The following is a 14,979-nucleotide window of genomic DNA, read 5'->3' as shown; positions in this document are numbered from 1 at the left end:
TGGATTGTTGACAATACGAAGAAAAAGTGAGGGAAGATCAGAGACACACAGGTCCCAGATTGTATAGGCTCAGTGAGGCCAGGATTTTAAGAAGGGATGTGTCATGCTTCGTGCCTTAGAAAGAGAAGCCTGGCTGCAGTGTGCAAAGTCAACAGAAAGGCCAAGACTAAAACCTGGGAGCCCATTTAAGAGTTTTTTGTAATAATAATACAGGAAAAAATGGTGGTTGCCTGAAGGAAAGGAGAGGGACTGGGGCAAGGGGTTGAGAGACATGGGGATTTTAAGAGATATTTAAAAATTAGAATCAAAACATCTTGGTGATTATTTAGAAGAGTCAAGGACGATGTTCAAATTTCTGGCTGGGCCACTGGCTACTTGGAGGCTTCATTCACTGAGTTGGCGGATTCGTGGGGAAGGAAGATTTTTAAAGAAAATGATGATACTATGTTTTAAGTGCATAAGGGATATTTGAGTGGAAGTGTCCAGTGGGCAGTGGAATTTGCAGTTCTGAACCCCAGATGAAATATTGGATAGAGATACAGATTTGAGGCTTTCTTCCTCTGCCTTCTTAGATATCATCATTTTTAGGCTGTCTCCTCAAGTCACTTTGAGATCATTGTGCCATGGGGTCACACAGATCTACGGTCTCTGTCTTTATGGGAGCAGATCAACCTCAACAGACAGAGAGAAACCATACACCCGGGTGGAGGAAAAATGATGATCATGATGGATAGTGAAAAAGTAAAGAGGAAAAAAACAGAAATTTTATGTAGGCAATATGCATTGAAATAAAATATTGAAAGGATTGCTTGAGATAGTAAATGGTTCAGCCAGTCACTGAACTTTAGGAAAGGGATGAGATGATAAAGGCATTAGGAAAGAGAAAAGCAGAGAACGAGAGAAGTTGCAGTGTGAGATTAAAACTGAAACATATCATGTGTCTGGTTATCATTTTTGATTTCAAAACTTTTCAATTTTTGGTTTCAAAACTTTTGCTCTCCTAGGGATATATTTCCCATCTTGACCTTTCGTAGTCCTACTTACTTAACTAATTACAACAGGGGCTGGGATGTCAAAGGTAAGAGTAAAGAGCTACACCCCTCTGGCATGGGGGGCATGCTCAGCTGAACAGAACAGATATGAAATTTCCTTCATAAACAAGAAACTAGCTGGTTTGACTAAAAATAGTCCACCAATATGATAGAGCACAAATTAGATACAAAACTTGTTAAATTGTTTTATAGACATTTTTGGTCTTAAGGACAACTTTAGTCTTCCTCAACTAAGGGTTTTGTTTTATTGAAAAACCAGCAGAGTGTCTGATATTGTAGAGCCTCAGAATACATACAGTACAGTACAGCTGCATGATTTTTCTGGGTCATTAATGTTTACTTTGAATAGAGAGCGTAAGACATAGGCTTGTTTTATATCAGAATGATTCTAAATCATTCTGTGGGAATCTAAATATGCCTTCTCTTGTGCTGGATAGTGGAGCACAGTAAAGAAAACACAGATGTTGACTGGAACCAGAAGTGAATCTTGTAATTCTGGAGGACAGAAGATTTGTAGATTATTTCTGTGAGAAGTTTTTATAAGCTTTTGCCTTGGACCCAGGTTCTTTAACCATATTATATATGGACACACTCCAAAGTATTTCCATCTTTAATTTCAAGCAGAGAGCAAATGAAATGGGGAAGGGGATGGATATGACTAGGAAGGAATGAAGAGGCTGAGTATTTCTAATAGATAAATAAGTGGATAATTCCCTAGATGGGAACTAGGAGTCATAGGGGTACAGCTTCTTTAGCCACAGTATTGTCCTCCTGGCTTGGACCCTTTTGGGTTGGTTATTATGACCATGGGCTTGGAGGCTGATGCGACTTACAACTGATTACACAGAAATACCACTCTGGGAAGAATTCACATTCAATCTCACTCTGATGTATCACTTTAGACAGGTAGGCACACACATATGAAAACAAAAGTAAGTTTTAAGCTTAAATACAGAAAACGTGCAAGTAGGCACCTATTTTTTTTTTCTTTTCCTTTCTTAATGTATATAGAGACAGGGGAAGTGACAGATGTTTCATGGTAGTTTGCCGGGAAGGCTGATAACTGCCTGAGTTCTGGTTTTCCCTCTGTGATACCTGGCTCAGTCATTTATGAGTTGTGTGACTTTGGGTTAGGCACTTTGAGTCCAAGTTTCTACTGGTCTAAAATAATTATTATATTACTTCCTTATAGGACTGCTGGTAGAATGAATGTAAATTTATTTGTTACTTTTCTACGCTAATGAATGGTATTAAATAATTGTTATAAGTTATTAGATAATTCTTCTCATTCATCCCTTTACTTGGGGGAGGGGGTCTTTGAATGGCCTGTGAAACCTAATTTAATTACGATGTCTCTCTCCACCTTTGCCTCCTTCTTTTCCTTTCTCCCCCTCTATCATTATAATCACCATCACCACTACCATTTGCTGAGGCCTGCTAGGTGTCAGGGACTGTCCTAAGAGTTTTACATAGGATACCTTACATGATCTTCATAACACTATGTGGTACAGACCATAATTGTCCGCATTTTGCAGAGGAGGAAACAGGCTTCATGTGGTTAACATAGCTTGCTTGAATTAATAGTAAAGAAGCATCTGAACTAAAACTAGATCCTGGTTATCTAACTCCAAAGCCTCTTAGTCTAAAATGTCAAATCATTTGTTATTTTTCGGTCCAGCATTTATATAACTGCTTGCAGTTCTTGATATTATGGGCTTACGAACCCCTTTGAATCATGCTGAATTTATCCACTGTCACAGATAAAGATGCATATACATAGTAATCTGCATATACTTCGAAGAGATGGATAAATTCCAGGAGTCCACCAAAAGATCTTACACAGCAAACCAAGTCCTCGGTGGATAGAGAGTGTTTTCTTTATCTTAAAAGTGCAAGGACTATAGAAGAGATTACCATGTCTCAGAAACTTGAAATAGTTACATAATACTCCCTGAAAAGCTTCTGTGTTTTGTTTTTGATTGGTTTGTAAACCCCTCTGAAACTTATTTTTCCCTGACAAAAGAGGAATAATTTTATTTTATTCCATTTTATTTTTTATTGAAATAACTGATTATCCATATTTGTGGGGTATAAAGTTGTATTTCCATAAATGTATACAATGTGTGATGATCAAATTAGGGTAATTAGCATATTCTTCACTGCGAAACTTAATCATTTCTTTGTGATGTGGACATTTGATCTCTTGAAACTTTATTAAGCTGTATCATCATCATTATCATCAGTACACATTGCATGTATTAAATTATATTCATAATGTCCCATCCTAGAGTTTTATAGTTTTAGTGTCTTCTCCTAATTCTTCAGATGGGTGATTACTATAATTATAGTATCACCTTCGCACAAGCTTTATTAACTTCTACTATTGCAAATGACTAAAAAAACACATTCAGTTTCAATTTAGCCAAATTCTGGACAATGATTTTTTGTTGCATAAGTGACCAAAACTTGAAAATAATATGCCTTTCTAATTTAATTTAGGAATGAACAAGATTCCTTGATACTTAACCTGTAACACTTATGCAATGCCTGAGTTTAATGTTCTTGTTAATGACTTAAACCTTGAGGTATGTGAGGCCAAATGCTCACCATCTGTTGTGTGACTACTATGGGAATTATTGGATGCTGTAAGGATTAGGCTCATAAAAGTCTATAAAATGCTGAACTTAAAGGAATATGACATTTGGAAAGAAAGAATGTGTAATGTACATTGACAAATCTTTAGCAGGGATCAGACTTAAAGGCTTTCTTAAAAACAGAAGCTTCAACTTTATCATATTTGATTGACAAGCAGCCAAAAAGCATATAAAATGTAAATAAAGAACATTATATAATAAGTATTTTATCTGTGAATACTATGTTTTACTAGTTATTTATTTTACACTATTCCAATAGCTATGTCAATATGACCTATACTTTTTAAGTGAACTGTAAATGATTGGTGACTGACTAAAATAGACAGGGCAATGAAAATGTGTTCTATATTACATACAGACTGTCTATCACTCAGGATGAATAGCAAGTCTTCTGTTTTTATGACCCTATTTTTAAGGGTAGACCAAAGCAGGCAATAATTTATAACATGATACAATATATCTGTGCTCATATAATACCATCCTGTAAAAAAAAATGTCACTTTTATGTAAATAAATTTGGGTACTGAACATAAGTACTGTGCCTTAACAGTTTCAAAGAATGTAATTATCTCATTAATAGCTTTCTTACTCTCTACAAAGAGTGTAAAAGTATTCCCCTTTGGGTATCTTATCTGAAGTATAAGCATACTTAGTAGAGAAATAATACCAAAGAGTATTTATCTTTTCATATTTTATAGATCAGATCTGCTCATGTCTTCATTTCCTTCTGCACTCATAAAATTCAGTGCTGTGTGAGTAATCATTTCCAGCAATACAAAAAATAATGCTTTTTTGCACTATGATTTAATTATAATTATAATTATCATGCTTTTGTCAATTGTCTCATAATGTTCTCCTATTTTGAAAGATAGAAAGGGTATACTTTTACCTAGTTTTGATATAAAATATTTCCAATTTATTTAGAAAATCTGATTGAATGTATCTTTTTTTTACTAATTTTTATTATCTTTTTGTTGTGATAGAATTAAGTGCCCCTAACTATTTATTATTTTATATATCTCCTGCATGAAATAAAAATCTGATTACTCAGAAGAGACATTAACAGTGGACACAATAAATTAGAGAATTTTAAAGTAGTTTTGATAAAAGCATAATCACAGATACACACTATCAGCTCTTATATTGTATAAATGCTACAGGGTCAGAGGACAAAAATATTTAAAAGCCAATGTAAAGTTTAATAAATGTACTTCTAAATACAGGACTAGATCATACAAATAGAAATTTCTTATAAACAACTGGGAAAAGTAAAATATAAAAGAAAAAGAAGTGGGAAATAGAAGAGTACAATTTTTAAAAAATTAGTAATGTTAGATTGTATAGGGTTTCTTTTTTACAGAAAACAAGCAATTTTCATTGAAGAGATTACTAAATGCTAATACTTTTATATTATATTGAAATTACATGTTTGATTTTTCTTTATTTAGCAAACATTGTATGGAATGAGCATGAATATATTATATTATATATTTATAATTTTTAATAAAATGTAGCAATTTATGTCAACATTCTTCTAGCTCCCAAACCAACAATAGAAATTCAATTATTCCATATTTGCCATTATTTAGAATTTCAACTTTTATTATTTTTTATTGTCTGAAGGTTAAATGACTAGTCCATATTGCAAAGAAGATTTGAATGAAATGAGTACCTGAGCAGGTGGATTCATCAAGTTGGAAATCCATGCAATCAACAAAACCATCACAGCGCTGGTGAGCTGGGATACAGCTGTCAGAGGAGGTGCAAGTCAGAGCTCCATTAGAACAGCTCTTGTTGGCTGAGAACAAGAATAACCATCATGGTTATAAGCATGTCTTTTTTTCTCAGTTGAATTTCTCATAATGAAATAGTAAGACAGTTTATTGTGTTACTCTTTATTTTTCCTAGTCCTATATTTTAGAAGACAGTTCTTTTTGAAGAAAATTTCCACTTATTAATGTGAAAATTGCTGCAAAAACAAACAAACAAACAAACACTTTGCTGTGTCAGTAGAATCATTTCCCAGATGCTCATTCTTGTGGGCTGAATTGCGTCTCCCCAAAATTCATGTGTTGAAGCCCTAATCACCAATGGGACTGTATTTAGAGATAGGGCCTTTAAGGAAGTAATTAAGGTTAAGCGAGGTCATTAGGATAAGACTCTAATCCAATATGACTGATGTCCTCATAAGAAGAGAGACAGACACCAAGGATGTACATGCACAGAGGACAGGCCATGTGAGGACACAGCAAGAAGGTAGCCTTCTAGAAGCCAAGAAGAGAGGCTTCAGGAGAAACCAAACCTGCCAAAGCCTTGATCTTGGACTTCCAGCCTCTAGAACCATGAGAAAATTAATATTTGTTGTTTAAGCCACACAGTCTGTGTGTTTTGTTATTGTAGCCCTAGCAAAATAAAACATGTATACTGTAGTATTACATATGTAATCAAATGCACTACATGTACGGTATAGAGTTGCAATTAATTTCAGATGAGGAGTCAACTTTTAATTCTAGGCAGATGTCTTTGTGCTCTGTTGCTCCCCTAATGGTCTTGATATTATGTGCAATTGAACTGACAGAAATTCATCAACTGGGGCATATTCATGGGTAGTTACTGGGTACCTGCTAAACCTGAGTGATGATGATGTCGGTCACTGAAGCTCAATGTACTATGATTATGTGCCTTTGCAGCATTGTTATAATGCATCATGGAGGTATTTTAGTAATTAGAGTCTGCTTGTTGGGGGCCACAAGTAGAGTCTGACCTAACTTCAAAGGACAAGCATATTGATAGGATAGAGATGTTACTGCTCACAATACTTGGGTTGTTTAAAAAAAAATAAAAAATGTGTTTACTGATGCCCATCAAGAACACTGACAACTGTTCAGTGGCAATCTTGTTCTGCAAAGGACTCTTCCTCCCTCAGATGTGACTCTTGATTAACTCAATTATGTCCACTTTATCCCTTGGGAAGCTTGGATCTTAATCTTGAAACTGTATTCTTGCATTTTTCCTTCCTATTCTCCTTCAAGTGTAATGGGTTGTAAAAAATTGTTTGAGGTATCATAGGTTACTGATGCAATTTAGTGTTAAGAACTTCCCATCAAAATTTATTTTAAAGTTGGACATAAAAAATGGTACTTTTAAGAATATGTATCTCCTTTAGCTGCAAGTACTGGCTCTGAAAAAATTAAGCAAACGCTTTATTGAGCAATTCTTCCTAAGGTTCTAGAATATCAGTTCGTACAAATAAATATTATTGAGCTTCCACTACATGTAAGACACCATGCTTAGCCCTTAGAATGGATAGTGCCGGGGAGAGGGGATTTAAAAATTGAGTGACCATAATGTATACAGCAATGATAATAAGATTACAGTACCGGAGTGACTAACAGTTCAAAACAATAATAAAAGAAATTCTGTAAGGTCAGACTTAGTTGGCAAAACATTGGTAGAGACAAGTATTATAAACGCAAGAATTCCTTTCCACAGGGAGATCTATAAAGGCTGAAAGTAAGAGTAGAGTCTTGAAATGTGTTTTAAATTTTAATGTTTCCAGAGAAAAGGTATTTAGGAAAGTGGAAATTAAGTCTATAGAGGGAGAATCAATAAGCTGGATATTAGAACAGTGAATAAAATGGTTTTCCTTTGACTGGGAAATTTGGGTAAGGAAGCAGTGCAGATGAACCTACAAAACAAGGCTGGAAACAGATTTTAGAAATGACTAAGGTCCCAGGAGAACAATGATATTTAAGCTTTTCCAAAGGGTTTAATCACTGTAGAATAAACATTGACAAGACAAATTGCATCGCAAACCAAGCAAAATAGGAAAAAGAATAAACCTCCCACTCTTATAAGATGAAAAGATACTTGTAAAAAATGAGTATATATGTATATACATTTATCTGTATATCTATGTATATGAGAGTGTGTGTGTGTGTGTGTGTGTGTGTGTGTGTGTGTGTGTGTATACTTCTAAGTGCACACACATTTTTTGTCATCACCCTTTTTCATTGCAAAGTGATAAGGGACCATATGAGATGATAGTTTTATGGTTTTAAACAATATTAGATGTTAAAATTTGTATACAAAGTTGATAGATACTACCCATCTACTTGTAAAGCATATATTTTGAAACTTTCTTCTATTGGAAACACTTACTAATCCATCAATATTTCTTCACCTTATTCCAGTGTGACTGATTTTTCAAGTTGACTGTATAATAAAAAGTTCTAACTTGTAAGTCAAATAAGTCCAAAACTTTGGCACTAATTTTTTTGAAATACAAAAGAATATATAAGAAAGGAAATGGCTTTAATTCATGAGTTTTTTAAAATAGAAAGTTAACAGGTAAATAAAAATAAACCTTTTAATTTATGAAATTTGAAAATAAAAAATTAGCTTCAGTGGCATTTTAAATAATATAACATTAAGCTTACTGGATACATATCAGTTTCCTCTTAGAAGTAGATAGCAAATAAATTGTGAATGCAATTAATATTTATTGTCATTCATAAAGCAAAGGAAATTTTATGACTATAGGAAAATAAATTCAGCCAATTACTTTCTATTCTTCCTTCTTTATTAATATATACAACAAAGAAAAATTGTATCTATCATTGATGGATAGTTTCTATTTGCTTCTCCTGGTCCATTCTCCATCTTCTCTTCCCGCTCTGGGCCCTGAGAGGGTAAACTATAAGGAGACATCAACGAGTTTCTTTGATTTCTAGCATATGGTTGGTTTTGGCCCATGGGTAGTACCAGCAGCAGATTAATAGAGAGAGAAGAGGCTCTGTGAGGTGAGCTTGCACTATTTGCTTCTCTTAACCAAATGCCACACCTCTTATTAAATTACCCTGTGTGACTCCAGGTTCAGGCAATTGTTTCCTCCTTTCACACCTTTTGGTCTGTATGTGATAAAAGCTCCTCCTTACTATTCCTTGTGGCTTTGCTATGCATACCATTTCTCTAATAAACAATGTCCTTATTAATATATTCTCAACATATGAACTATCAATGGGCTATCCATTTCCTGCTAGGATATTGACTAATATGACATCTGATGAAATCTTGAAACCTTCCCTGGTGAATAGATTGCTCTCAGAGGAATATTATTGAAAAGAGTGCTCCTCGTTTTGTGGTATCGTTCTATATAATTAACTGTGCTTAGTTTTTCATTTCCTCTTTTTACAGAAAGGGGATATTTTTGATAAAAAGTATGTCCTCAGTTTATAAGAAATTTACATGTTTCCAATGGAAAGACTATATTAAAGATGAATTATTTCAAAATGGTGAACTCATCACAGGTTTGTCTAAACATTCTGATCACTAAAAAATTTGTCTGCAATAATAAAGGCCTTCAAATATCAATTGCTATTGTTTTCTCTGCCTAAAACTTTAAACATCTCAGAATCCTTATTCCTATATTTGAACACATGCAAACCACTCAAAACAAACCAAACTATTCATTTATCCTACATCCCACTCCAATGACAACTTCTTGAAAAGTTGTCTACAGATGATTTTTCTCTTTGCCATTTCCAATTTGCTCTTCAAAAGGATTGGCTTCAGAACTCTGCCCTCCCACTCCACAGAAAGTTCTCGCTCCAGTATCACCTGAACGACATTTTGCTTTTCTCAATTTATGGTTTTTAGGCCCAGTCTTACTTGATCTGTCAGCAACATTCTGACCCATGAATACCCTCTGATACTTGAGGATTTCTACCTTTGATTTAAGATCATGGCTTTCTCTTTGCTGCCCTCCTATGTCTATGACCACATCTTCTCGGTGTCTTTCAATGTTTGCTTTTTCTTAACTGTCCTTCAGGTGTTCCTTGAGATTCTGTTGGCCACATTACCATTTTTCTCTCTCTTTGTTCTCTTCTACACCCATGGCTTCAAACATCCTATGCTCAGGGCCATGTATCTTTATATATCTTGCTTCTCTCTCCTCTGAGCTCTAGATATCCATTTCCAAACACATTCTTAACATTTCCATGTGAATGGGTCACAGGTACCACAAATACATGTTAAAATGAAGCCATGATCTTCCCTTAAGATGTCCTCTTCCTCTTTTCCCAGCTCAGGAAATAGCATATGAGCTGTCGTAATATCCAAAACAGAAACTCTGAAGTCATTCTTGAGTCCTTTCTCTTCTTCATCATCTGACTGTTCCTTAAATTATTTATAATCTTTACCTCACACCATTATCTAGTCGATCTCTTTATATTTGAACCACAACAGCTCCTAACCAGTCCCTCTTCCTCTTTCCAACTAATTTCATATCCAAGAGTATTTCAAAAAGTTTGCTGAAAAGTAGAATTAAAAGATAATACAAATCTTTCCATGAACTTTTTGAAGTTCCTTCGTACTACTTAAACACAGTTATTGGGGGGACTCTTTAAGACCTGGTCCCTGATTATCTCTCTAGAATTTTTCTGCATTTCTCACCAAGAGCACTATTCCAGTAACAAAAAATAGACTTTGCTGAAATGACTTATTCTCTATTCCTGGAATATTCTTCCCTTGAATCAAGCATCTCCAATTTACTCCTCTAATGGCTACTTGTCTTTACCAATTAGGCTCTGCAATCACCTTTCTTGTTAAAATTTACAGGCTCCCTAGCACCACACGTACAGAGTACCCCATGTGCTCTATAACACTGTGTGTTTATCTCTGTCACAGAACTTATACAGTAAGAGACTACTTCAAAAATTTTATACTAAAGTAGAATTAAAAGACAATATGAATCTTTCCATAAACTTTTTGGAGACCCTTCATATTCCCAACTTTTGTTTACTAGTCTCCTTCAGTGATGTATAGTGGATCTATAGCCTGAGCTGGGACAGCATCATATCCATGTGTGTCATCCATGTCCAATACAATGTGAAGAAGTATCAGTTAGGCTCAATAAAGGTTTGTGAATGAGTGAATGAATGAATGAAAGTTTACAAAATACCATTCTGAATCAATGGGGGATCCCAGAAAAAAGCTATTATACCTTCAAATGTTTGGTAAATTGTGATCATTGAGTGCTTTTATTCTATACTTTTGCTCTAGCACTTTTTCCTTATCTTATTTATAAATGTGGGTTTATTTCCCTTTAGGGGCAGAACTTTATATGACTAACTAGTCAAACTCTAATTTTCCAATGAATGCCTAAAATTATAAGGACACAGTTCTTTCATAAGCTTCTCTTTAAACAGCATTCTTATTTGAAGCCAAATACCACATGACTATATTGAACTTAATATGATTTCTAAATTGCATTAGAGCCCTGATGGGAACAGGGATAAGTAATTTGGCAGGATTTCTCTTTCAATTCACTTCCATTTGCTTACATTGCCTCTAAGAAAATATTATAAGACCTGACAAGTTGCCTTTATCACAAAGACAATATATATGTATAAAATAACAGGGAGATAAAAAGCTAATCCTTAAGCCTAAACTGGAAAAAGAATTTCACCGATTAAAGGCTAAGGCCTTTAAACATCCAAAGGGCATCTCCCTTTTCTTTCATTCATCTTTACTTCTTTTCCAATAGTTATCATAAGTCAGGATGCCCACACTAATAGGACACTGAAATAGCCTTATATTTCTTTCAATTTTCCCATCTTACAGTCCCATTCCAAACTGCTTTTTACTACTCAAAAAAACTGTGATCATTGACATATGGTTTATGGACCTTTATCACTATAGCCCTCACCAAACACTATAATATAGTATAATAAAATATAAATAAAAGCAAGCAAATAAATAATTAAATAAGATGTTAGTGGTATTGGACTTCACCATGATCATGTACTTACCTTAAGATGTGCATAATTATTTCTTAACTCACATTCTTTCTTCCCAATCTGACATTAGATAGTTACAATAAAAATAGGAGTTGCTCAATGGAGGAACTGGGATTTTTCATGCATTTGTTCATGTCCTCATAACCTTGCAAGTTAGGTATTATTGACCTTATTACATGGATGATGAGACTGAAATTGGCAGCACTCAGATAACTTCCCCAAGACTGCACAGATAGTAAGTTAGGAAGAATGAGATTCAAACCTATGACCTCAGAATTAAGCAGCTCATAAATTCTTAATGACATGACATCTACACAGGAAATTGTCCAGAACCAAATGCTAACTATATATATATTCATTAAAATTGATATTTGTCTGTGGCCCTTTACTTGAGCCATTGTTGTGGACCTCTATATTGGGAAGAAATTATAATCAAACTTCTTCAAACCATTTCCATAAACATGTTGTATTAGTCCATTTTCTGTCTCTCATAACAGAACACCAAACTGGGCAATTTTAAAAGAAAATGAAATTTGTTTATCACAGTTTTGGAGTTTGGGAAGTCCAAGGTCCGGGGAACACATCTGGTGAGGGCCGCCTTCTTGGTGGGGAGGCCCATGGTGACCAGGATATCACATGGCGAGAATGGCACGAGCAAGAGTGCTAACTTGATCACTAGCAATTCTTATAAAGCCATCAGAATCACTCACTGACAACCCATTGAACCACTAACCCTTAAATGGATTAATCCATTCTCTAGGGCACAGTCCTCAAGTTCCAAAAACCTATCAAAGATACCATCTGTCAGATACCATAACTGAATCTCCCCCACTCTTAGCACTGTTACTATAAGTATCAAGTTTCCAACACATGAACTTCTGGGGAACACATTCAAGCCCAGCAAATGTGTTAAAAAGATAACAAATGCATCAGGGCATCCCCCATATGAATGATCCCTACGTAAATAGCAAAGGAAATAAGATAGGCTTAAAAGAAATTAGTGTGACCACAAATGAAGTGTTTCCAGAAATGCTAAACGAGGGCTACATGCTTTGTTTCGCAACATAACACAAAAAAACTGTAATTGATGATACGATCATGGTAAGACTGTAGCGAACTTTGTTTTATCTGTCAAGTTCTATCTATTATTTCAAAATAGCATTTCTTCTCTGGCACACTAAGTTAGTGAAAATAACTCACAGCAGCCAGATTCATCTTCATTAAAGTGACAGTCGGGCACTCCATCACACAGCAGGAGGGATGGGAGACACTTGTCTGCAGAACACTGGAACTCCTTTTCACCACAGGGCTGAGGAGAGGGCTTGAGGGAACAATCCATTTCATCAGATCCGTCTACGCAATCTTCCTGTCCATTACACTTCCCAGAGAGAGGGATACACTGGAGTGTGTATATACAAGGGAATTGGTCAGCGTCACAGGGTGATGGCTGTGCTCTGACAGGACCTAAGAAAGAGAGCAAATCAAGTTATTGCTCCACCCAGTGTTGTAACATTGAGGACACATTCATTCTTGTACAGAAATAGAACATTTCAATAATTTAAATAAATTAATGTCCAGTTAGGAATAATATGAGCCCTACAAAACATGTAAATGTGAGTACAGAATCTGCCTTATCTTAATCTCAGAAACAACATTCTTAAAAAGGGCATGATTGACATGAAAACTGACACATTTAAACTAAAGAAGAAATTTTAATTCCCATGCTGTACATTTGACCACTAAGTCAGGTTTTGCTTGAGAGTAAAGATATTTTTACAGCTAAAGCTTAAAGATACTTTTACTTTTAAAGTTTAAAGATACTTTTACAGTAAGTTAGGCACTTTGTAAAGGTACATTTCATAGTTTTAGAATTTAAGGGGATTGTTATTATATCAGCATATGGTTTACTAACTGTCAGCAGCCACCACCTGGGGAATCTGCCTCCTGACACTTTGGCCACTGTTGAATCACAGAAGTCAAGGTCTGCTATGGTCTTAAGACACTGTGCTTTGCCCTTGGACCTTGGTTACTGTTCATGTACTACCATATCTAAAGTAGAGGCAAAATCATAGTTGGATAAAATATATTGCACTAGAAGGAATCTTAAAGATAATTTGGGTCAAATCCAGCCAACTTGTTTTACAGATGAGGATACCAAGGTCCACACATTTTAAGTATCCAAAGACCCAATGCTAGTTTAATAAACTTTCATTACACAAAACTATTCTGCAGCGAAGGATACATTTTGTCAGACTTATAGCATGGGCTAAAAGTGTTGAGTGTTGACTAGCTGATGTTTCTAGAGGTCAGAGAATGTATGTGAATATATAGGATTGCATTAATTTGCTGGAATATAATCAGTGGGACAGTTCTTATACTCCATATTGTCTCTGCTAGCTCTTGATTGACTCATCAATATATGAAGGGATAAATAAATAGAGCCAGATAGCAGTGGGGGACTAGTTCAAAAATAGTTTATTTTGCTTTTTTTACATTTCTAAAATACTTTTACTTACAGATCATAGAAGAATAATTTGTCTTATACATAAAAGATGGTGTAGTAAATTTGAACATTTTTCTCCCTTTCCATTCAACCAATAGTGGAGATATATCTAGAATGTACTTAGTCTCTGACCCTATGATCAAAGCCATGTATCCGAGATATATGTGGTCATGCTTAGAGAGTCTGTGTTCATGGAAACCAGTATATTTAAGTGGGGGAGGGGAAACACATGACTGAGATGTTGGTAACATGTTCTAATCTAACTGCCTGAAATCATACCAGCATATACAATTGCAGTATTCCAAGGTACAAATTCTAAATTCAAACTTAGAAAGTAAATTGAGTTTAAATTTTTACGTCTTTATATATAGCTTTTTTTGATGCATAACCGTGGCCAAATAAATTTCATTCTTCTCACTAGATTAATGTCACATTTAAGGAAGGATAGCCATCTTTAATTTTATTTTTTCTAAAATAATTAATGCATTAAACATTTATCTTTATGAACTTATCAAAGGTTGAAAAAGTTTAATAAACATTTTGCATGTAATGAAAATCTAGAACTAACTTTAGTTATATACCTATTACTTAGCTAAGCTAAGCTTTTCTGGAAAAAAAAAAAAAAAAAAAAAAAAAACCAGGAGGAAATCTTCTCTAGTCCAAGAAAAACAGATTGCTTATGCTTCCCAGCCCCTTTTCAGAATGTCTTTGTATGTGTGTGTGTAAGTTACTTTATATTTCTTCATTACAGTAGATATGCAAAAATAAAACTCTCTCCTTTATTTGAAGGTAGAAATTGCATTAAATTCCATAATTGTTTTTATTAAAAGGTACTCAGAACTCAGTCATTCTAGGCCAATCTTTGCAAAGAAACCAGTGAGCCTGTGGTGGATACTGTTTTGGACTGCTCAGGTTCTTTCATCAACATCAAGGTGTCCCTTCCCCCAGCTGTTGGGAGGTTAACAGTTGAC

General features: G+C 34.8%; 1 protein-coding gene across 1 annotated transcript in view; it reads right to left on the bottom strand.

Moving 5' to 3' along the window:
* MALRD1 (MAM and LDL receptor class A domain containing 1) overlaps positions 1 to 14,979 on the bottom strand; it is a 632,630-nt gene that overhangs the window by 99,094 nt on the left and 518,557 nt on the right. The window contains exons 34-35 of the mRNA XM_063101139.1: positions 12,706 to 12,969; positions 5,379 to 5,504 (exon numbers count right to left, since the gene is read on the bottom strand). Of these exons, the coding sequence (XP_062957209.1) occupies positions 5,379 to 5,504; positions 12,706 to 12,969 (390 nt within the window). The remainder of the gene's footprint in view (positions 1 to 5,378; positions 5,505 to 12,705; positions 12,970 to 14,979) is intronic.

This window comes from Cynocephalus volans, chromosome 6 (assembly GCF_027409185.1).
Source record: "Cynocephalus volans isolate mCynVol1 chromosome 6, mCynVol1.pri, whole genome shotgun sequence".
Classification (NCBI taxonomy): Eukaryota; Metazoa; Chordata; class Mammalia; order Dermoptera; family Cynocephalidae; genus Cynocephalus; species Cynocephalus volans.
Note: the sequence above shows the minus strand (reverse complement) of the source record. Positions and strands in the feature narration are given on the sequence as shown.